Genomic DNA, 25,838 nt, shown 5'->3' with positions numbered 1-25,838 from the left:
TAGGACTGCATACGACCGAGGCACACAGGGCTAACACCCGGCATCATGGTGTGGGGAGCGATCTCCTACACTGGCCGTACACCTCTGGTGATCGTCGAAGGGACACTGAATAGTGCACGGTACATCCAAACCGTCATCGAACCCATCGTTCTACCATTCCGTGCTCACCTTCTGTCGCTCTGTGAACGTCATAGCGATGCGGTGCCCCAAACGTACGAAACGTGCCTCGTGATGGCATCCTCTGAAGCTCGTGCACCGAGTCAACGCAAGCTAACCAGTTGGCGAGACGACAGCGAGGTACGGTGATGGGCAGTGGGCGTGGCTTCTCGTTAACAGTTTTCTAGGCTGATTGGCGCTGTCGCTCTTATCACTTTTACGAGATACAAAAACGAAGTGAAGCTTTGGCGCTGCTTATTTTTGACGACACGCTACTAACGTGAGTGTTTCAATTACCACATGGACGTCAGTAACGTTTCCATTGTTTAACACCTACGTCATCAGAGAAACTTCCATTACCTACATTGTTTGCAGGACTACTTTGACTAGCTCATAATGCGGAACTGTGTGGAGGCTTGTGTATATTCCATGACGGATGTACAAATGAGTCGCTTCAGCTTGGTACAGCATATGTGTAGCAACTAGTACAGTCTCTTCCTTGATGAATCGAGAATGTGATGTAATAGACAGAAATTTAACACTGAAGTATACCCTATACATCTTATTACTAATAATCACGGTACAAAACTATTAATGTATATACGATTGACAGCATGTAATGTTTTATTCGAAATATTATATCTTTTATTATGTTATCTCAAATTTACGTTTGAGTTATTCATATCAAAGTTATTATTCATCTAAAACTATGTAGAAAAATAAATGTCCCGTCAAAGTTAGTAATGCTATTTTACTTACAAAAATACTACAAATGCTCCAAATGGCTCTGAGCGCTATGGGGCTTAACTGATGTGGTCATCAGTCCCCTTGAACTTAGAACTACTTAAACCCAACTAACGTAAGGACATCACACACATCCATGCCCAAGGCAGGATTCGAACCTGCGACCGTAGCGGTCGCGCGGTTCCAGACTGTAGCGCCTAGAACCGCTCGCCCACTCCGGCCGGCCCAAAAATACTACAGTTCGGAGTTTTATGTGTAAGTGCTCCCAATTTTTTTAATGACATTTTTTTAATCCAGAATAATAATGGTTTTCCCAGGTAGTGTAGCTCTGAAAAATGAAGGAGTAGAAAATTCTCGAAAAAATCCTTAACAACTTCGATTCTGATAATTAAGATTGTAAACAATTCTGTAAATAATGATCTTCAAGATGGTTCATAAAATCACTAGATGCACCAAATAATGTGGCTATAGAACTGAAACGTCTTTAAGTGATACTTATTAAATTAATTAAGCATCTTAGAAGTAATTAGCATATTTGTACTGTAACTGTTATACATATTTGTTTTACAAAAAAATTAGGATAGAAAAACTTGAAAAGATATTTATACTTCTTCTTGACCTTGATGTGGCATGCCGAATTATTTGTATTCATCCTTTTTCATTGTAATTAACACATAATATGTATGCCCTTAATACTTAAAAGTGTCGTAGTATTGTTTAAGGGACCACAGCTGTGTCCACAGACGTCAGTAGGTCAGTTAGTTACTAGGCTAGTAAGTTCAAGACATATCAGCTTAAGTTGCCAGAGTTTCTAGATTTTGTATTAATGCTTGTTAATGAAAAGTTGTGAAGTGTCAAATAAATCGCTAATGCTAAGAGGCAATAATGATTGTGGGAAAGTCGTTTACACTCTGAGACAAAAAGACAAGATGATACACCACGAAGGAATTATCCGAATGGGACGGAAAGAGGAGGTGCGATGTACATGTACAAATAAACGAATGATTACAGTTTCAGACTATTTGGACGCTTTATTCAAAAGAAGAGATTCACTCAATGAGCAAGTCAATAACACATTGGTCCATCTCTGGCCATTATGCAAGCACTTATTCGGGCTGGATTTGCTTGAGCTGTTGGATGTCGTCCTGTGAGATATAGTGCCAAATTCTGTCCAATTGGTGCATTAGATTGTCAAAATCCCTAGCACGTTGGAGGGCCCTGCCCATAATACTCAAACGTTCTCGACTGAGCGGAGATCCGGCATCCTTGATGGCCGAGGTAGAGTCATGGGGGCTCGTTCCGAAGCGGGTCTCATCTTTGAAGACGATGCTACTCCGTCAGTGTGATTCCAGGCCGAAGACATGTATGGAGAAACCCTGGTCAGTGGTAGGATGCCAACCTAACTGTCGCCCGTTGTTAGGCCTGACAATTAGAAGAGATGGTCTGGAGACGGGGTTGTGGCTTTCGTTCGAATTTTCTATCCCCTTGGACTGGGTGTTCGTGTTGTGCTCATCATTTCATCATCATCGTTCGTGACAGTGGCTAGACTGGACTGTGTAAACGTTGGACTTTGTATGGGCGCTGATGACCGTGCAGTTGAGCGCCCCACAAACCAAACATCATCATCAGTACAGCGGTGCGTTGACGGTATTCTGCACTCTGTTTTGTTGTTCTTCATGGCAAACCGTCGTGGGAGTACATTTCAACAAGTTAATGCCTGCCCGCAGAGTGCGACAGTTTCTACTGCTTGTCTTTGTGCTTGCCATCAAGGTTACCAGATCTCTCCCCAATTGAGAACGTTTGGGCTATTATGGACAGGGTTCTCCAAGAAGTTTGACGATCTAACGCGTCAGTTGGATAGAATTTGGCACGGTATCCCTCAGGTAGACATCCACCAATTCTCTCAGTCAACGTCAGGCTGAATAATTGCTTGAATAAGGGCCAAAGATGGACCAAGTGATTGACTTGCTCAGTTTGTGAAGCTCTTTTTCTTGAACGGATCATCCAGCTTTTACTGAAATTGTGATCATTTTTTTGTCTGTACATATACATCATACCTACCGATTTTCGACCTGTATGGGTAATTCCTCGGTGGTGCCTTTTTTTTCACTTAGTGTTGTAGTGATACATCCCATTCCTTGAATGAGAGGTATCACTTCCTTAAACATATATGTCAGAAAAAAAGATGTTCTTGACTCAGAGTAGTCGATAATTGGTGAGCACCCCACAGTTGGGAGGTGTTTTAAATCTTAGGTGCTGATACCACAGCTAACGACACAGTGACTGTATGGAAATGGGTAGCAGTCAGACGGTCCCACCTGCTGAGGTGGAGACAGGAGTTCCATGGAGCGTGCGGTGCGGAAGAAAGCGCTCCATGAAAGCTGAGAACGCGAAATGTCGAAGATAATGAATGTCTTGAAATTTGTAATTGTCAAGTTGAATATCAGATCTGTTATGGACGCAGTACAGAGAGGCAGTATACGAGTTGGTAGCTGTCCTCATTTGTCATGTACTGAGTTGTAATTTTGAAGACAATATAAGAACGTGAATTACATCTCCTTTCTTAGTTATGTGGTGTAGTGAATGAGAACGAGAAGTTGGTTTTCAGTAGATTTATCAGCAGCCTGTAGGTAGGCGAAGTCTCAGTCAAGTTGGAGGAAGAACTGACACGAATTCAGGGCACAGACTAGCTGGACCCTGATTAACAATAGTTAACGTCGACTGAATATTCAGTAAGCAATATAGGGTGTTACAAAAAGGCACGGCTAAACTTTCAGGAAACATTCCCCACACACAAAGACAGAAAATATGTTATGTGAGCATGTGTCCGGAAACGCTTACTTCTCTTCAAATCACATTAATCATGGAATGGAAACACAGAGCAACAGAACGTACCAGCGTGACTTCAAACACTTTATTACAGGAAATGTTCAAAATGTCCTCCGTTAGCGAGGATACATGCATCCACCCTCCGTCGCATGGAATCCCTGATGCACTGATGCAGCCCTGGAGAATGGCGTATTGTATCACAGCCGTCTACAATACGAGCACGAGGAGTCTCTACGTTCGGTACCGGGGTTGCGTAGACAAGAGCTTTCAAATGCTCAAATAAATGAAAGTCAAGAGGGTTGAGGTGAGGAGAGCGTGGAGGCCATGGAATTGGTCCCCCTCTACCAACTCATCGGCCACCGAATCTGTTGTTGAAGAGCGTACGAACACACGTGCAGGAGCTCCATCGTGCATGAACCACATGTTGTGTCGTACTTGTAAAGGCGCATGTTCTAGCAGCACAGGTAGAGTATCCCGCGTAAAATCATGGTAACGTGCTCAATTGAGCGTAGGTGGAAGAAGCTAAAATGAGCTCTAGCATGGAAATTAAGCGTTTTCGGACACATGTCCACATAACATCTTTTCTTTATTTGTGTGTGAGGAATGTTTCCTGAAAGTTTGGCCGTACCTTTTTGTAACTATATATATATATATATATATATATATATATATATATATATATATATATATATATATATATCAGGGTTCAGCTAGTCTGTGACCTGAATCCATGTGCCTTCTTCCTCCATCTTGGCTCAGACTTACAGGCTGCACATAAAGCTGCAGGAAATTAACTTCTCGTTCTCATTCAGTCCACTAGATAAATAAGAAGCGAGATGAAATTCACCTTCTTACGTTATCTTCAGCATTACAACGAAATGCATGAAAAATGAGGACAGTTACCAAGTTGTATACTGACTCTCTACAGTACCTACATAAAAGTTCTGATATTCAACTTGATAGTTAACAATTACAATACATTTATTATCTTTGACATTTCGCGTTCTTAGATTTCGTGATCTTTCTTCCTCGCCGCCCTCTCTATGGAACTCCTATCTCCACCTCAGCAGGTAGGGTCACCTGACTGCTACCCACTTCCGTACAGTCACTGGACCATTAGCTTTGGTATAAGCAACTAAGATTTAAAACACCTCCCAGCAGTAGGGTTCCAACAACTTATCGACTACTTTGACACGAACATCTTTTGTCTGACATATGTATTGAAGGACGTGATACCTCTCATTCAAGGAATGATACGTATCACTCCAACTGAGTAGTTAAGCATTGATGTTTTTAGTGAAATGTTTGCTGGTCTAAAACGCTTTATCTGGTAGCTTTTACGCACTCGTTGAACAATTTTGAGTATAATGAAAACTACAAAATCTGAATTGTGTACTGTATGAAAGTATGACAACGGTGCAAGGCAGTAATTAAGGACAGATGTGGCGCTTCAAGCTATTAGCGTGATGACTCCTAGGACGTGACAGACTTTTGTCCGTTTAACGACATTGTGAAAATGCTGAGTCGCATATAGTCACAACAAAAAGACTGTCATTAATAGTAGGTTTCGGCCAGTAAGGCCTTCGTCAGAATTAGGTGGCAAACACACACATACACACTCACGCAAACACAACTCACAATCCAGAATGACATTTTTCACTCTGCAGCGGAGTGTGCGCTGATGTGAATCTTCCTGGCAGATTAAAACTGTGTGCTGGACCGAGACTCGAACTCGAGAACTTTGCCTTTCGCGGGCAAGTGCTCTACCAACTGAGCTACCGAAGCAAGACTCACGCCCCGTCTTCACAGCTTTACTTCTGCCAGTACCTTGTCTCCTACCTTCCAAACTTTACAGAAGCTCTTCTGCGAAACTTGCAGAACTAGCACTCCTGAAAGAAAGGATATTGCGGAGACATGGCTTAGCCACATCCTGGGGGATGTTTCCAGAATGAGATTTTCACTCTGCAGCGGAGTGTGCGCTGATATGAAACTTCCTGGCAGATTAAAACTGTGTGCCGGACCGAGACTCGAACTAGGGACCTTTGCCTTTCGCGGGCAAGTGCTCTACCAGCTTTTTAAAAATTTTGTTCGATATAGTTCGTTGCGTTTGGTCTGGGCGGACGTCACAAGACATCCGTCCAAGTTTATCATTCATTCCTTGACTAATTTTTTTTTTGTTACATAGAGCACGCAGTCCTCTGAGCGAACACGCTGAGCTACCGTGCCGGTTCCAACTGAGCTACCCAAGCACGACTCATGCCCCGTCCTCACAGCTTTACTTCTGCCAGTACCTTGTCTCCTACCTTCCAAACTTTACAGAAGCTCTGCTGCGAAACTTGCAGAGTGAAAATCTCATTCTGGAAACATCCCCCAGGCTGTGGCTAAACCATGTCTCCGCAATATCCTTTATTTCAGGAGTGCTAGTTCTTCAAGGTTCGTAGAAGAGCTTCTCCAAAGTTTTGAAGGTAGGAGACGAGGTACTGACAGAAGTAAAGCTGTGAGGACGGGGCGTGAGTCGTACTTGGGTAGCTCAGTTGGTAGAGCACTTGCCGCGAAAGGCAAAGGTCGAGAGTTCGAGTCTCGGTCCGGCACACAGTTTTAATTTGCCAGGAAGTTTCACAACTCACAATATTGTTACATTCCATCCTGGATTTTCCATTGTTTGATTTCTGTCCTTTTAAGTCGTTCCTCGGCCTCTGTAAGCCAGGAGGGCTGGGAGAGAGAGAAAGAGAGAGAGAGTGCAGGCTGACCTGTTGTCGGGCAGCCACTGGAGCAGCAGGAAGGCGAACGCCTTGGAGTAGGGCCCCCGCCGCCACACGCCGCTCTGCTCCAGCTGCAGCGCGTCCGTCACGTCCAGCCGCTCGTACGCCACGACGCCGGGCAGCGAGTTGTTGGCCTGCGCGTAGCGCAGCATCTCGGCGCTGATGTCGCACGCCACGATCTTGGTACCACGCGGCAGCCACGGCGCCAACACCTGCACACAGGTCCGGCCCTCTGTGTGGAACGTAACACAGTGCCTGGCGTCGCTATGTGGAAAACGACGTCTCAGTCGGCTCACACGTCAAGATCTGTCCAACTTTACACTCAGGGTACAGCGGGACTATTCCACTCATTTCAAGCCCCATATGTGTTTATGTATGTACTGAACTGGGGACCCAGAAGCGACGGAGAGGCTTCGTTCCCGCCGTAGCCCTCTGTGGCACACCACCCCACAACAGGCTACAGCAGTCCTCTTACCCCACCGCTTCCCCACACCGAACCCAGCGTCATTGTGTGGTTTGGCCCACCGTGGACCCCCCCCCCCCCCCCCAATCCTCCCGAGAACGTCTCATTCCAGCCAGCCGGAGTGGCCGAGCGGTTCTAGGCGCGACAGTCTGGAACTCCGCGCGACCGCTACGGTCGCAGGTTCGAATCCTGCCTCGGGCATGGATGTGTGTGATGTCCTTAGGTTAGTTAGGTTTAATTAGTTCTAAGGTCCAGGCGAGTGTAACCCGAATGTTTGCGTGATAGAGTAATTATAATGTACGCGTACGTGGAGACAGTGTTTGCGCAGCAATCGGCAACATAGTGTAACTGACTCGGAGTGATGGAAACCAGCCCACATTCGCCGAGGCATATGGAAAACCGCCTTAAGAACCATCCACAGGCTGGCAGGCACACCGGACCTCGACACTAACCCGCCGGGAGGATTCGTGCCGGGACCGGCGCGCCTTCCCGCTCGGGAAGCAGTGCGTTAGACAGCACGGCTAGCCGGGCTAGCTAAACCCATATGATACAACACGAAACTTTCTAAAAAATCTGCCAACGTGATACAATACAATTACGGTATGTTGATTGTGAATATATTGCAGGATATAAGAGGTCGAAATTCCTTTACACAAGCAAAGTATTAAACAAGAATCCAAAGAAAGCAGAAATCACAGTATATAAAAATGGTGGGGCTATTCTACGTATCAAGAGGCTACTCCATCCAGTGTATTTAATTAACAAAATCTGAGGCATTTACCATAAGCAAACACTTTTCGTCCTTTTTGCACCTACGCACACTTGGTGAAACCAAGTAGCACATTGTTGGCAGTTATCCAGACAAGCTGCCTAAAACACTTGTTACTGCTTGTTTCGTATTTTCTTCGGACCATGAAGCATTTGGCTTTTCCCTCTTTATATGTACTGATCATCTTAAAGCAAACCAAGATAATGCGTTCTCTATAACTTCACAGTGAAATATCAATTAAACTAATAATTTGACTGATCGGAAATAACCACACGTTTACGGGGGGAAATACCACGATGTGCAGATATTTAAAAAGACGTGGCAAATCACACCTTCGCCGAAAAAGCCAGCAATACACACACACACACACACACACACACACACACACACACACACACACAGTGTAACTGCAACCTGACTTGTCTTCTTTACGGTAAGTACCAATCTGTCTTTTCCTACATTGCTGATATTCCTATCTGCAATTTCCATTGTTTGAAATGTGTTAATATGTCTGATAAAGCTCTGTCCATAAACACGAGAACACAGCGTCCAAAAGAAAGCGTAAAATCACAAGCGGTAACAGTTCAATAAAGTAAAGGAGAAAGAGAGAGTTAGCAAATGGCAACAAGAACTATTTATGGTATGTCAACACAGACTGTACTACACTTCACTGAAATTACATTTATTTTTATAGAGTTTTTCCTCGAGAGGGAAAGAAATTATATTTAAAACAACACTAAATTCTCTGTGTATTTACAGGAAGAGAGCATTTGGTGTTGCTGCTTAACTTATTGCAGACAATTCTTTGTGACGTCAGCAGTGGCTCGGTGCTGGCGGCGTACTTAAAGTAACTCCATCGGTTGTGAAAAATGTCTCCTTTCTTGGAATATGTTTCTCCACACAGTTATTCCATTCTTCGTTGCATTTCTTACGTCATAGGTCGGTAGAACGTAGTTGTTTGTGTATAAATCCACGTTGGTATGCGCATGATTACAGTGTTTCTGTTTATAATGTCAAGTACAACGTTCTAAAACAGTATAAAATTCGATCCCACCTCTGACTGCGCTATTACATTCCGTACGCTTTTGGTAATCATGATCGCGAATTTACAGTTCTGGCGAAAACGGTGCCACACGCCTCAATCAGTTTGCAAGTCTCCATGGCGACAGTTTATGTTCAGGTGCGCGGCAGTTCATTCAGATCCAAACTATATACACACATTAAAAAAAGTTTTGCATCACCCGGTTCCCAGAACTCCTGAAGATAGATGTTAACTGTAGATATTGTATCACAGACACAGTCTCTTTGACTGTCCAGAGAAGTCACTAAACCCACCCAAGGATGTAAACAACCATGCATGACCAGCTACTATTAGACGGGGGAGGGGTCCGACAGCCGATCAGTTCCAGTCATTCCACCAGGAAGGAGGTACACGGCTCGTGTTGTCTGTAATTCAACCATGCTTAGACGGTCAATCACGCGGTTTGATCGCGTCCGCATTGTTACTTTGTGTCGGGCTCTCAACAAGGGAAGTGTACAGGAGTCTCTCAGTGAACCAAAGCGATGTTATTCGGACATGGAAGATATACAGAGAGACAGTAACGGACGATGACATGCCTCGTTCAGGCCGCACAAGGGCTACTACAGCGGTGGATGACCGCTGCCTACGGATTAGGGCTCGGAGGAACCCTGACAGGAACGCCACCACGTTGAATAATGCTTTTCGTGCAGCCACAGGACATCAAGGTTACAACTCAAACTTTGCGCAGTAGGCTACATGACGCGCAACTTCACTCCATGGCCCATCTTTGCAACCACAACACCATGTAACGCGCCACAGATGAGTCCAACAACATGCCGAATGGACCGCTCAGGATTAGCAACACGTTCTCTTCACCGATGAGTGCCGCATATGCCTTCACCCAGACAATCGTCGGAGGCGTGTTTGGAGGCAATCCGGTAGGGCTGAACGCCTTAGACACACTGTCCAGCGAGTGCAGTAAGGTGGAGGTCCCCTGCTGTTTTGGGGTGGCGCTTTGTGTGGGCCGACGTACGCTGCTGGTGGTCATGGAAGCCGCCGTAACGGCTGTACGATACCTGAATGCCATCCTCCGACCGATGGTGCAACCATATTGGCAGCGTATTGGTTAGGCATTCGTCTTCACGGATGACAATTCAAGCCCTCATCCTGCACATCTTGTGAATGTCTTCCTTTAGGATAACTACATCGCTCGACTAGAGTGGCCAGCAGGTTCTCCAGACGTGAACCCTATCGAACACGCTTGGGATAGATTGAAAAGGGCTGTTTATGGACGATGTGACCCACCAACCACTCTGAAGGATCTACGCCGAATCGCCGTTGAGGAGTGGGAATCTGAACCAAGAGTGCCTCGATGAATCTGTAGATAGAATGCCAGGCATGCAACAATGCAAGAGGACGTGCTACTGGGTATCACAGGTACGGATGTGTACAACAGTCTGGACCACCACTCCTGAATCCCTCACTGTATGGTGGTACTACATGCAGTGTGTGGTTTTGATGAGCAATAAAAAAAGGCGGAAATGATGTTTATGTTGATCTCTTTTCCATTTGTCCGTACAGGTTCCGGTGATGCAAAACCTTTTTTGATGTGTGTAGTAATTCAATAATATGTTAGTCTCTAATGTTCGCTTAGCTGCAAACAGTTCAGCTCTCACAACGACAATCACAATCTATTCGCGCAAACATTCTCACTGTTGTTTATAGTACTCTACGAAACTCACAGTGTTCATACAGTCTTAACATTTTGTTCAATAATGTCCACGTTGAAGTTTAGCTTAAGCTGTCGCCCAAAAATGAGATCGCGGCCATGAATTTCCTTGTAATTCTGTCTAGAATAGTTACAAAACATAACCTGAGCGTTCGCCACGACACTACACACTTTCTAAATCAGCGCGCTAAACGGTCAGCAAGTGACACTTCTGAAGGCGATACGGGATGAGTGCGAATACTATCATTTATATTGATTTACAACATAATGTTACAAACAGACAGCGTATATAGTGCCACAGCAATTGACAATAACTAAAAAACGGCACTACATTTGCCACTCTTTAATTTCCTAAGGACCCTGGAAGGTAAAAACTGTACATTAGGGGATACTTCATTTACGATTTCTTTGTTAGCTACAGATATCTGTTGAAGGATGTCGTTTTTCTCAATAACTAGAAATTGCTAGTAAACACCAGAGGAACCGACGTTTTGCAATAAGATGTCTGTAATACCTACATTACATAACGCATCAAATATGCCAAAACATCTGTAGTTCAAGGTAAAAAGACATAGGCGTGCTATAAAACGACAAAAGCAATAAAACCGTTTCCGCTTACAGTTGAAACCAATTCCACAGTTGTTGCTAAATCTGAGTCACAAATCTTCAACTCATTTTCTTATGAAAGAGATATAATTACATTTACAAATATATTCGCATATTAGAAAGTTGAGTGATGTGTAAGAATAGGCAAATCGTCAGAGTCCACAAAAGGTTCTTGATTTTCAAGTGTGACATTTCTTATTTTGGTTTACCCATTAAGTATATGCCATTTAATAAATATAGAAACATTGTATGGGGCAAACCTGCAATATAAACATGGCCGCGCCAAAAGAGATATTATACGAAAAGAAAGATGAATCTGTATTCTAATGTTTCCTTAAGCCAGGTATAGATAATTGTAGTAATTAAAATATATAAAAAACTTGTAAAAATTTTCCTTTGTATTAGCTCTCTTTTGTTTTGTTTGTTTTATGAAACGAATAATATTGCCGAGAGACAGAGAGGAAGGATCATGAAATAAGGATATGCATAGAGGGAGAAAAAAAATTTGAATCCAAACTACCAGAAAAAAATGTGAAACACATCGACAAGGTAAGAAAATTATAAAATATAGCTTGCATGGCTGGTCTTGGTAACTCCACACTGGTAGCTAACAGTAGTAGTACCTCTCCACTCCCATCCTAAAAACTGGAGCGCTTTAAATTGCGGTGAAATAGTGTATTCATTGAAATCATTTTTTTTTTGGCTGATCATTTTGAATTAGTGTAAGTGCGACAACAATGAGTTGCAGTATATGTTCACAACACGTCACAGAATAATTCAGAAAATTTTCTCAGAGAAACTAAGAAAGGGATCAACAAATGGTTCAAATGGCTCTGAGCACTATGTGGTTCTAAAGACTATGGGACTTAACATCTGAGGTCACAGTCCCCTAAAACTTAAAACTACTTAAACCGAACTAACCTAAGGACATCACAAAAATCCATGCCCGAGGCAGGATTCGAACCTGCGACCGTAGCGATAGCGCGGTTCCGGACTGAAGCGCCTAGAACCGCTCGGTCACACTGGCCGGCAAGAAAGGGATGTTCATTTTAAAATTTTGCAATAAGTAAATAACAAGAACAGAAGTGGATACGGCATATAAAATCATTGATGACAGTTCAGCAGTTAATGTGCAAGGACAAAATGTCGCCGCAACTAAAGCGACGACAAATGATAGTGAGCGTGAACATGTTGGTGAGTCAGATGACAATCGCGAGTATTATTTAAGCTAACCTACGACTGGGGCTACCAACCTTGCGATAAATGACATACTTTACTTACGGTAGACGAGATAAATTCTCGAATATGACTGGGACGCATTTTTTCACATGACGCTAATTAATAAGTGAAAGGCACGGTAGCGGAGATTCTGGTAGATCTAAAACTTCCGCATCGGACGAAACGGATCCGAATGTAATCAGATACAACTCAGTAGTTGTTCAAAATGATAAGCCAAGGGATGATGAAAAGTCTTAATGATTTTAGGAGTGAACAAGCAAAAATTTAATCAACAGACACAAAGGTTTAATGATCTAATACAAAAATTTAAGAATTTAATACGAAAAGAACAAACACAAACATTTAATGATTCTATGAACCAATGTGACAAATTTGAGGAACTTTCAAATGAACAGATGCAAAAATTTCATGACATAAGGAAAAAACTTCACACTGACCTGTAAAATGATTCACGGATCTGTCTCAGGAAATAGATAAGCTAGGTAAAAAGGTATCGGATGTTGACAACGCACAGGAGGAAATGACAGGTAAGATGATAAAGTGAGCGACACATAGATTAAAATGCAGGGAAGTCAATTATTAATTAATAAAGTGTAAAGGAGATGCACGTATTATTACCGGCTCCAAATTTAAAATTGAGCAGTAAGTTCGTAATAGAAACCCAAGAAATAATTGACAAAGACGTAACGAACTTAATGGAGAGAGGCTGGTCAGGATAATGAGATAAGGGTATGACACTAGCATAGAATGTAGCGCAAAAGAATAAGACCTATGTAGAAGGGGTCGAAGAGGTAGTCAAGGAGAAGGAAAATGAATTGCCAAAACTAAATCAGGTTTAAAGCCAGCGGAAGAAAAATTGCGGAACAGTTTGACTAGTGGCACTGATATGACAAAGGAGCCATTAATCGCTATCAGTCGGGATCAATAGGTTGTAAGCAGGCAGGATAGAGAGTTGCAATATCAGCGGGCCTGTGTGGCCGAGTGGTTCTAGGCGCTTCAGTCTGGAACCGCGCGACCGCTACGGTCGCAGGTTCGAATCCTGCCTCGGGCATGGATGTGCGTGATGTCCTTAGGTTAGTTAGGTTTAAGCAGTTCTAAGTTCTAGGGGACTGATGACCTCAGATCTTAAGTCCCATAGTGCTCAGAGCCATTTTTTTGCAATATCAGTCCGCCGTTTACCACTAGGCCATCAGGCGGAGAGGAAGGGGAGTATAAAACGCAACACGCACTGCCAATAATAATACCAGTAGCACCAGCATACATGGAGTATACCCCTATGCAGCCAAACAATGTAATGGCAGCAACAGACGGTACCTCTTGCGTCTATTTCTCTAGGGTTACCCCGACATAGGCAGTTTCCGATTTTTACTTCTAAGGATAAATGAAAGTATCCCGCGGTATTCAGCAGAGACGTCTGTAACATGATACCGTGCGACTTGGACCGAAATATAGATCAGGTTCGTTGTGCGGTACACCTAAGACGACGCTTCATTAAGGGCAGCCAACATGGCCAAGTGGAGTCATACTTATGAACAGTTTGAGCGTGCATTCTTGGACAAATTATGCTCCCTAGCAGTCCAAGGAACGCTACGGCGAGAGGTATTTAACCCAGCACCATTCAATAATAAAGGAAGTATTTTGAAAAATACGTGAACTGAACAAGGTATTGGACAAATACGATTTCTCACGGCGATGTACTAAAAATACTCATAGTCGCTTACCAGCACATATCAAGGAAAAATTGATAATAATACCCGAGAACAATATAGAATACTTTTTATTCGTTCTGGACTCGACTGATTTGACTGATCCGCAAAATAATAACAGCGGAAGCAACCAACGTGGTGGCACCCGTATCACCCGCGTAATAGTAATCACACAAGAGGTAACCGAGGCAACTGGGGAAACCAAAGACGCAAACGAGGTTTTAAAGGAAACCGCGATCCTAATTACAAAGTACCAGCGTATACCGAACAGAGGTATTTAGGACAACAGATTCAAAATGTAATCCCGGCGGGCGGTAACAACCAGTACACTAATTGACAAGGGCCGATCGGTGATGGACGGCCAGGCAGTCCTTCTCCTGCTAGCTACAACCAGCGAAATAACAATCATTTAGCAGGCGGAGGTCAAAGTCAAAGAGAATTTAGTTCACGGACATCGCAAAATACAAATTTGTGAAATCAAGACTACAGTGTGCATACAGTGTTGGTTACTCAGGATGAACGATTACCCCCCACCTCCTTTGACTAATTAGAAAAACCAAAACTGGTCTCGACAGGACTCTGTTTGCAGACCTAGGAAGGGGATGGGCGATACTATTAATTCCTAGCTATTTAATGAGATATGACAGAGAAGTAGATATCAAGGAGGACTTGTGTCAGGAAAATGGAGAAGTTTCAAAGAGAACGTTAGGGTGTCTGTACAGGCCTTAATAAGTGCCAGGTTTAAACATGATCTTTATACTGGATACAGGCACATCGACAAATGTAATCTGTCAAGGTTTATTTAATGTGTTACAAAAGCACACGTACAAACCTAGCTTGTGCAGGGCTGTTCAATTCTGACTGCAGTAGGGAGTAAGTCTAAAGGTATGGAAACTTCAAGCATTAATACCTATTACTATCGAAAATTTTCTTTCACGTGTATATTTGTAATGGTAGAAAAACTAGTACTTAATTGTCTTTTTGGTATGGATACCTTCCGACAGTAAAAGATACTGACTGACACGAGACAGAGAAAATTTTCTTTTACAATTAATGAACAAAGGTTATCAGCAGATTTAATCTGAACTGGTACAATAAAAAACAAACTTCTGCAAAACACAGACATTAAAGTACAATTGTCTTATTCAGATGTGTTGTTCTGCGAGGCACAAAAAGACAAAGAACTACATGAAAGAAATATGTATGTAGGTAGCACTAGTACAAGCAAAGGTAAGTGAATTAATTTTGCTTGTCGGAAGACCAGAAAGAGGAGCTACAGAAATTAATACTTTGGTACGCGCATGTGTTTGAAAAGCGCCCAGAGTAATAAAAGGTTACACATATAAAAACGCTCTGTTTTTCATCATACCCCATACCCTGGTCCAAGAAGCAGGCAGTAAGGAAGGAAATTGATGAGTGATACATTGGGTGTCATACACCACTCATATTCACCGTATTGTAGTCCTATTTTAGCTGTTGCCGAACCTGATGGAAGCATCTGGCTTATGTTCGACGCTCGGAATAAAAACAAGATCATTATTCATGTTACGACACCCCAACAACTTTTGGAGAACGGTTACCGAAGTTCCATAAAGTCAAATAATTTACCATAATCGATTGAAAGACATCGTTTGTCAAACAGCTCTCCGTAAAGCTTATATGTGAGGGCAGGTGTCTTCATTCCCGCTCTGGACAAAGTTTTAGGTCCAGAACTTCTTAATAAAGTCATTGTCTGCGTCGATGACTTGCTAATAGCAACGCCTACCTCGGAAAAGCATTTGCGACTTTCTGGACAAGTATTACACCGATTCTCAGAATACACTGAATAGTTCAAATGGCTCTGAGCACTATGGGACTTAACTTCTGAGGTCATCAGTCCCCTAGAACTTAGAACTGCTTAAACCTAACTAACCTAAGGACATCACACACATCCATGCCCAAGGCAGGATTCGAACTTGCGACCATAGCAGTCGCGCGGTTCCAGACTGTAGCGCCTAGAACCACTCGGCCACCCCGGCCGGCTCAGAATAAAGTGTTGCAGAAAATTTAAAGAAGTCTGAATTTGGGAAGGAAAAGATCAGATCCCCAGGATTCATCATATCATCACAATAAATTTTTCCAGGCTCGGAGAAACTAGATGCAATCAGAACAAAAAAGTATCTCAAAGCTTATCTGGGCTTAGTATTTTTCTTTAGAAAATTTATTCCTGACCAGTTGCTGAACACCGATGCCCTGTTAAACTTGTTATGGAAGGATAATCCTTGGATATGGACCAATCAATGTCAAACCTACTTTGAAAACACAGAAGAAACTCTACTCAATGCAGATATATTGTGTCATCCAGATATGTCACAAGAGTTTTGTTTCAGCACTGATGCGTCTTCCTGGAGTCTGGAGGCATGCCTATTCCAAATCACCGAGACAGGTGGACAACAAACATCCAAGAAACTGGTTTTGCAAGTATAACTCTTACTGAATGTCATCGATCATACTCAGTAACTGAGCTAGAAGCTCTTCTATAGTGTGAGCTTTTAAGAAATTCGAAAATTACTTGTGGGGAAAACACATCAAAGCCTACTGTGACCACCAAGCACTTTCTTTTCTCTTGAAGTGCGAATTGCTGCACAGAAGAATAGACAGACGGTGTCTTCATTTGCAGGAACTCAATTTCGAGGTAGTTTACATCAAAGGCAAAGAAAACTTAATAGCTGACCCCTTGTCGAGGCTACCCCAAGGGTTAAATGAATTTTTAGAGCTCACCGAACAGGACTCTAAAATCTGCAACCTACATAAGCAAGACAAAACTTAGTAATCCAGTTAAGTAAAAATGCGCAATAGGCTGAAGCAACTGCAAGAAGAAGATTCACGCTGGAAGGAGATAACTTAAACTATGTGAAAGAGATGATGATAATAACTTTAACAAAATTTCATACTATTTATAAAGGAGTGGTGTCTGTATCACCGACGTACACCTAACCAAGGATGGTGATGCGTGTGTCCACCTTAAATGTATGCAGATGAATCCATTCTTTTCACTTACAACTTACAGGGTTGTTACGGTGTTTCTAAATGTACCGATAAGATAAACACTTACTGCTACTTCCCCAACCTGCGACGCCGAATTCTCTAAATAATTTGAAAATATAGTACTTGTCAGAAGACTAAACACTCTAACAAATCTAAATCAATTTAACTGCTTCCAATAGTTCGTAGAAAACATTTAGAATTAGTATCAATGGATACTGCCGGGACTTATCCAAGAGGAAAAGGGGATTTTAAGTATGTAATTGCTTTATAAGATGTTTTTTTTTTTCAAGTATGTTAAGTTGTACTCAGTAAGGTCAGCGACCTCCAGTTCTATTATTAGCAAAATAACAGACGACTATCTCACGAGAGTAGGAAATCGCAAATACTGTTAACTGATAATGCATCGTACTTCACAGCTAACAGATGGAAGAAATTCATGTCGACAAATAAAATAAAACACATACTGGTATCACGACTCACCCCGAAGCAAGTTCCACAGAAAGGGTGTTTAAGGAATTTAACAGATTGATACGCTGCTACACGCCACAAAGACATACAAAATAGATCGAGTTCGTCTCGCCATTTCAGCAAATCATTAATAACTTGTCACATACTTAGAAAGGTTTTACACCTCCTGAATTAATGTTTAAGAAACGAGAAATGGGTGAGTGGAAAAACCACTGCCTATAGTGCCCAAGGGAGATATGTCATTTGAAGAAGAAATACGCCAAGCCTTGACTAAGTGGAAAGGACAAGGGCCTCTATCTACACAAGGATCTAAAGGAATTCGCACGGTGAATGGGTTTGATAGAAGGTTAAACCAAATCCTGACGTTATTATGTTTAAGTATGGTTAAAATATTTCACTATAAATTATGAAACATGTTCACTTAGTTTTAGGATAAGTTGCTTTCTTGTTATTTATATGTGTGTAAAAAGGAATAAGGTAAGTCATCAGTTATTTAAGATTTTGTTGACTGACAAAAAGATTTAATCGCCACGGTGTGACTTCACTACTAAAATACATACACGTTCCAATTGCAAACTGATGAATGTGGTGGGGTGAAATAAATGATATAACGTCACGATAGGCGGTAACTCGCAAGCGCAGTAGAAGTTTGCATAGAGGGACAGTGACCTAGACGCATGGGCGAAGGCAAAACGGGTCGAACAAGCTGCTCAGCAAACATTAGCATCTGTACACCAAGTAGAATATACCCGAAAGATTATGAATATAAATTGACTACTAATATAAATACCAAAGTCTGCACTATAAGAATAAAACTAATATAAAAAAGGAGATCTACGGAAGGAGAGAAAATGAACTAACCTCGGGAAGATATCTACATACTAGATTACTATTTACAATAAGTACTTTATGGTTACATACAAAATAAACTAAGCACTACAGCATAAGAAATCCGTCTATAACATGACAGAGTGAATAATGTAAGGTATGTGCTTACGCTCTGAATAAGCTACGAGAGGAAATGATGACAATGTGCCTAGCTAGTATAGGAAGGTACCTACAGGGTGTTTCAAAAATGACCGGTATATTTGAAACGGCAATAAAAATTAAACGAGCAGCGATAGAAATACACCGTTTGTTGCAATATGCTTGGGACAACAGTACATTTTCAGGCGGACAAACTTTCGAAATTACAGTAGTTACAATTTTCAACAACAGATGGCGCTGCAAGTAATGTGAAAGATATAGAAGACAACGCAGTCTGTGGGTGCGCCATTCTGTACGTCGTCTTTCTGCTGTAAGCGTGTGCTGTTCACAACGTGCAAGTGTGCTGTGGACAACATGGTTTATTCCTTAGAACAGAGGATTTTTCTGGTGTTGGAATTCCACGGCCTAGAACACAGTGTTGTTGCAACAAGACGATGTTTTCAACGGAGGTTAAACGTAACCAAAGGACCGAAAAGCGATACAATAAAGGATCTGTTTGAAAAATTTCAACAGACTGGGAACGTGACGGATGAACGTGCTGGAAAGGTAGGGCGACCGCGTACGGCAACCGCAGATGGCAACGCGCAGCTAGTGCAGCAGGTGACCCAACAGCGGCCTTGGGTTTCCGTTCGCCATGTTGCAGCTGCGGTCCAAATTACGCCAACGTCCACGTATCGTCTCATACGCCAGAGTTTACAACTCTATCAATACAAAATTCAAATGTGGCAACCCCTCAGCGCCACTACCATTGCTGCATAGAGACATTCGCTAACGATATAGTGCACAAGATTGATGACGGCGATATGCATGTGGCAGCATTTGGTTTACTGACGAAGCTTATTTTTAGCTGGCTGGCTTCATCAATAAACAGAACTGGCACATATGGGGAACCGAAAAGCCCCATGTTGCAGTCCCATCGTCCCTGCATCCTCAAAAAGTACTGGTCTGGGCCGCCATTTCTTCCAAAGGAATCATTGGCCCATTTTTCCGATCCGAAACGATTACTGCATCACGCTATCTGGACATTCTTCGTGAATTTGTGGCGGTACAAACTGCCTTAGACGACACTGCGAACACCTCGTAGTTTATGCAAGATGGTGCCCGGCCACATCGCACGGCCGACGTCTTTAATTTCCTGAATGAATATTTCGATGATCGTGTGATTGCTTTGGGCTATCCGAAACATACAGGAGGCGGCGTGGATTGGCCTCCCTATTCGCCAGACATCAACCCCTGTGACTTCTTTCTGTGGGGACACTTGAAAGACCAGGTGTACCGCCAGAATCCAGAAACAATTGAACAGCTGAAGCAGTACATCTCATCTGCATGTGAAGCCATTCCGCCAGACACGTTGTCAAAGGTTTCGGGTAATTTCATTCAGAGACTACGCCATATTATTGCTACGCATGGTGGATATGTGGAAAATCTCGTACTATAGAGTTTCCCAGACCGCAGCGCCATCTGTTGTTGACAATTGTAACTACTGTAATTTCGAAAGTATGTCCGCCTGAAAATGTACTGTTGTCCCAAGCATATTGCAACAAACGGTGTATTTCTATCGCTGCTCGTTTAGTTTGTATTGCCGTTTCAAATATACCGGTCATTTTTGAAACACCCTGTAAGTTCATGTGCACTCATTATATGAATATGAAAGGGTCAGGAAGTATTGTGTTATTGTGTTGTCAGTAGGGGATCAGGAACAGCAGAAAGGCTCTATCAAAAGTGGACTAGTCGTTGGATGTCACCTGAGTAACAAATCCAATCAGGGACATTTCATTCCTTCTCAGGCTCCCCAAGTCGACTGTTGGTGATGCTATTGTGAGGAGATAACGTGAAGTAACAACCTCGGGTATCCAAAACCAACCAGACCTCACGTTCTGACTGACTAGGGCCACAGAGCTTCGCAACGCCTAATTGAAAGTGTCTGTAGCAAAGTTCAGACCGCCATGAAAGCGAATTATAAATGCACACCATATTAATGTTCAATAATAGGTATCCGGATACGTTTCATCAAACAGCGTAATCTTTGCTGCTGTGGATGCTAAATGAAATACACTAAGGAGCCAAAGAAACTAGTACACACGCCTAACATAGTGCAGGGCCCCAGCGAGCACGCAGAAGTGCCGCGACACGACGTGGAAAGGACTCGACTAAGGTCTGAAGCAGTGTTGGAGGAAATTTACACCATGAATCCTACACGGTGGTCCATAAATCCTTAAGAGTACGAGCGGGTGGAGAAGATATACTCATAACGTTCATGTCTGGGAAGTTGGGTGGCCAGGGGAAGTGTTTAAACTTAGAAGAGTGTTCCTGGAGCCACTCTGTAGCAATTCTGGACATGTGGGGTGTCGCATTGTCCTGCTGGATTTGCCCAAATCTGTCGGGATGCACAGTGGGCATGAATGGGTGCAGGTGATCAGACAGGATTTTTACGTACATGTCACCTGTCAGAGTCGTATCTAGACGTATCAGGGGTCCATTTTCACTCTAACTGCATACACCCCACACCATTACAGAGCCTCCACCAGCTGAATGCAGGGACCAAGGATTCAAGACGTTGTCTCCATAACCGTACACGTCCATTCGCTCGATACAATTTGAAACAAGACTCGTCCGACCAGGCAGCATATTTCCAGTCATCAACAGTCCAATGTCGGCGTTGACGGGCCAAGGCAAGGTGTAAAGCTTCCTGTCTTGCAGTCATTAATGGTATACCAGTGGCCTATGAGCTCCGAAAGCCCATATCGATGATGTTTCGTTGAATGGTTCGCACGCTGACACTTGTTGATGATGATGCAGTAGGGTTGCACTACTGTAGCGCTGAAAAATTCTCTTCAGTCGTCGTTGGTCCCGTTCTTACAGGATCTCTTTCCGGCCTCAGCGATGTCGGAGATTTGACATTTTACCGGATTCCTGATATTCATGGCGCACTCGTGAAATGGTCGTGCGGGAAAATCCCGACTTGATTGCTATGTCAGAGATGATGTGTCCCATCGCTCGTGCACTGACTACAACATCGCGTTAAAACTCATTTAAATCTTGATAACCTACCACTGTAGCAGCAGTAACCGATCTGACAACTGGGGTATGCACTCATTGTCTTATATAGGCGTTGCTGGCCGCAACGCCGTATTCTGCCTGTTTACATACCTCTGTATTTTAATACGCATGCCTATACTAGTTTCTTTGCTGCTTCAGTATATGTCAAATGAGGAAAACGTAATTCATATCTAACGCCCACAAACTTCTAATTATAGTTATCATATTAGTAACAGGTGCTTTATGTGTTGACTAATATTCAAACACAATGTAATGCAGGCATAAAATTGAAGAGCTAATTTGTATTACCATATGATCATATACTTATGAGACAGTTTCTAAGTTGATTCGGTGGTGTGGAAATCAGCTGCCACTCAAAATGCTGAATGCCATCATAATTTGAGCAATGTTAAAATTGAGATGAAATCTCAAATGATCGGCTAAATCATTCCCTTCATATCATTCTGTTTTCCATCTACTGCACCGAGCGAGGTGGCGCAGTGGTTAGCACCTTGGCCTCGCATTCGGGTGGACGACTGTTCAAACCCGCGTCCGGCCATCCTGATTTAGGCTTTCCGTGATTTCCCTAAATCGCTTGAGGCAAATGCTGGGATGGTTCCTTTGAGAGGGCACGGTCGACTTACTTCCCAATCCTTCCCTAATCCGAAGGGACTGATGACCTCTCCGTTTGGTCCCTTCCCCCAAATCAACCAACCATCCATTGTAGTTAATTCTACAGTAATCACAGATGTTCTATGACGAGGTGTTAAAATTTCAGTTTTCCCAAGGTTGAACAAAGATTTAAAAAGTTGTGCAAGAATGCAAAAACACACATATTTCATTGTGTGATAAATCGCTAATCTACTACATCTCTCAGCTCAATATTCCTTTCGCGACGCACTCACTTTAACGTAGTGGCAAAGCACTCCGCAGTCCCGCCGCAGTATAAGTTATTGAAACAGGTGCAGAACCAAACCTTAAAAATATCCCTGGCTATTGTCTCCCTTTCCTTTACTAAAACAATTTAATATATTTGAACTGTGACAGATGTGACAAACGAGCGAAATACTTTTGCATTTATGTCTTAAAAGCATTAAGCCAAATTCATTCCTCATATCAAATGTACTTTTTTTTTTTTTTTTTTTTTTTTTTGAGTCATCAGTCTTCTGACTGGTTTGATGTGGCCCTCCACGAGTGCCTCTTCTATGCCAACCACTCCATCTCAGAGTAGCACTTGCAGCCTACGTCATCGATCATTTGCTGGATGTATTCCAATCTCTCTCTGCCTCTACAATTTCTGCCCCCTACAGCTCCCTCCAGTACCACGGAAGTCACTCTGATCTCTTAACAGATGTCCTATCATCCTCTCCCCTCTCCTTGTCAGTGTTTTCCACACATTCCTTTCCTCACCGATTCTGTGCAGAACCTCCTCATTCCCTACGTTATCAGTCCACTTAATTTTCAGCATTCATCTGTAGCACCACATCTCAAATTCTTCGATTCTCTCCTGTCCGGTTTTTCCACAGTCCACGTTTCACAACTATACAATGCTGTGCTCCAAACGTTCATGCTCAGAAATTTCTTCCTCGAGTTAAGGCCCATGTTCGATAGCAGTAGACTTCTCTTTGCCAGGGATGTTCTTTTTGCCAGTGCTAGTCTGCTTTTGATATCCATTTTGCTAAGTCCGTCATTGGTTATTTTCCTGCCTAGGTAGCAGAATTCCTTGACTTCTAGTCCGTGACCATCAATTCTGATGTTAAGTTTCTCGCTGTTCTCATTTCAGTTACTTCTCATTACTTTCGTCTTCCTTCGATTCACTCTCAATCCATATTCTGTACTCATTAGCCTGTTCATTCCATTCATGTAATTCTTCTTCATTTTCAAGTTGGATAGCAGTGTCATCAGCGAATCGTATCACTAATATCATTTCACCTTGAATTTAATCCCACTCCTGAATCTTTCTTTTATATCCATTGTCGCTTTTTCGATGTAGAGACTGAGCAGTAGGGGAGAAAGACTACATCCCTGTCTTACACCCTTTTTAATCCGAGCACTTCGCTCTTGGTCGTCCACTCTTATTGTACCCTCTTGACGCTTGTACATATATAAATTATTAATTGCAAAGCCCGTAAACGTACGTAGAAAATACACAAATTTTTTTGTCTGGAGTTATCTATACTAGGGATTTGATGTCATTAAAAATTTGCAGGGCGCTTACCGGCAAGCGTTATGTGACTTTTAGAATCAATGTAATTGGCGACAAAAATTCCGTTTTGCGCATCTGCCTCCTCACTCCATACATATTCCAATTTTGTGTTATCAGCGTGTTCTTCACTTGTTACCTCTAAGACGAAAGACACGACGCTGAACTTGACTTAATGAGATTTCGTGTCGTATCACAGCTGACCCAGTTGTGCACTTTTGCCATGCGGTTGGGTCATCCAGGGCAGGGGGAAGGGGGAGGACGTCCAATGAGAATTCACGATATGGAACAAAACATTACTCGCCCTTCTCCCCCGCGAAAGCGAGTATTATAGAAAGTTTGGGAAGGACTATAAATAACTGAATGTGGATGAGGTTTAATCTTCAGGGGTCATACAAATGGTCAGACATTCTTCCACAAATAACCGCGCAGCATAATCGTAAGATTAAGGTTAAACCTATTGATATTCATGATAATGTACTTCTAAATACAGAACACAATCGTATGAATCTGGTGGATCTACGTAAGCATGAATTCAGTGTGGGTGATTTGTTGCCTGTGTCGAAAAGGGTTAAACGACGATTTGAAGCTACATGAGATGTTGCTTAATATGTGTAGTTTTGATTGGTGTGAAAATGATGTTGCTAGGGGCTCCTGGTAGGATTTTAGGTCATCAGTTTCGATGCAGAAGAGGTTTGTTAGGGACTGATATGATAGAGGAATGGGATGAGTATTGGAAAGAGTCAAGAGATTGTTTGTAGGTAGCAGGAGGTGGGTAGAATACAGCATCGCAGCGAATGCGGAGGTTGTGACATCCACTGGGAATGCAAGCGGTGCCATGAATATATAGTCGGCAGGGGGGCAGATCTCACACTTAAATTCATGATCTGGTGGGGGAAGGTGGTTGAAATTACCCTGGGGAAAGATATGGGGTGTGTGGAGGTATAAGGAAGGCGGGACGAGGGCGCAAATTATCGCAAGTGGCCGGAATTTTCAAATATGGGGGATATATTGAGGTATTGGGATTCTATTTTCCGAGAGACAAAACTGGTGAGGGTATTCTAGATAAACACTGAAGCGCCAAAGAAATTTGTTTAGGCTTGCGTGTTCAAATACAAAGATATGTAAACAGGCAGAATACGGGATGTGGTCGGCAACCCCAACATAAGACAACAAGTGTCTGGCGCAATTGTTACATCGGTTGTTACTCCTGGTACAATGGCAGATTATCAAGATTTAAGCGAGTTTGATCGCGGTGTAGTTGGCGCACGAGCGATGTGACAAAGCATTTCTGAGGTATCGATGTACTGGGGATTTTCCAGTACGGCCATTTCACGAGTGTGCCATGAATATTAGAATCCGGTAAAACATCAAATGTCCGACATCGCTGCGGCCGGAAAGAGATCCCGCAAGAACGGGACCAACGACGATGTACTGGGGATTTTCCAGTACGGCCATTTCACGAGTGTGCCATGAATATTACAATCCGGTAAAACATCAAATGTCCGACATCGCTGCGGCCGGAAAAAGATCCCGCAAGAACGGGACCAACGACGATTGAAGAGAATCGTTCAACGTGACAGAAGTGCAACCCTTCCGCAAACTGCTGCAGTTTTTTTTTGTTTTGTTTTTTTCTGGGCCATCAACAAGGGTCAGCGTGCGAACCATCATCGATTTGGGCTTTCGAAGACGAAGGCTCACTCGTATAGCCTTGATTACTGCACGACACATACTTTTACACCTCGCCTGGACCTGTCAACATCATCATTGGACTGCTGATGACTGTAAACATGCTGTCTGGTCGGACCAGTCTGGTTTCAAATAGTATTGAATGGATGGGCATGTACGGGTACGGAGACAACCTCATGAATCCATGGATCCTGCACGTCATCAAGGGACTGCTCAAGCTGGCGGAGGTCGTATAATGGTGTGGGGCGTGTGCAGTTGGAATGATGTGGGACCCCTGATACTTCTAGATACAACTCTGACAGGTAACAAGTACCTAAGCATCCAGTCTGATTACCTATATCCATTGATGTCCATTGTACATCCCGACGAGCTTGGCCAATTCCATCAAGACAATACGACAC

The 25,838-nt window shown here is 42.9% G+C and overlaps 1 protein-coding gene across 1 annotated transcript in view; it reads right to left on the bottom strand.

Annotated features, from left to right (window-relative positions):
- Positions 1–25,838, bottom strand: part of LOC126335008 (juvenile hormone acid O-methyltransferase-like) — an 86,730-nt gene that overhangs the window by 42,775 nt on the left and 18,117 nt on the right. Inside the window, exon 3 of the mRNA XM_049997838.1 lies at positions 6,480–6,703. Within this exon, the coding sequence (XP_049853795.1) occupies positions 6,480–6,703 (224 nt within the window). The remainder of the gene's footprint in view (positions 1–6,479; positions 6,704–25,838) is intronic.

This window comes from Schistocerca gregaria, chromosome 2 (assembly GCF_023897955.1).
Source record: "Schistocerca gregaria isolate iqSchGreg1 chromosome 2, iqSchGreg1.2, whole genome shotgun sequence".
NCBI classification, from domain to species: domain Eukaryota; kingdom Metazoa; phylum Arthropoda; class Insecta; order Orthoptera; family Acrididae; genus Schistocerca; species Schistocerca gregaria.
This window is presented reverse-complemented; position numbering and strand designations above follow the sequence as displayed.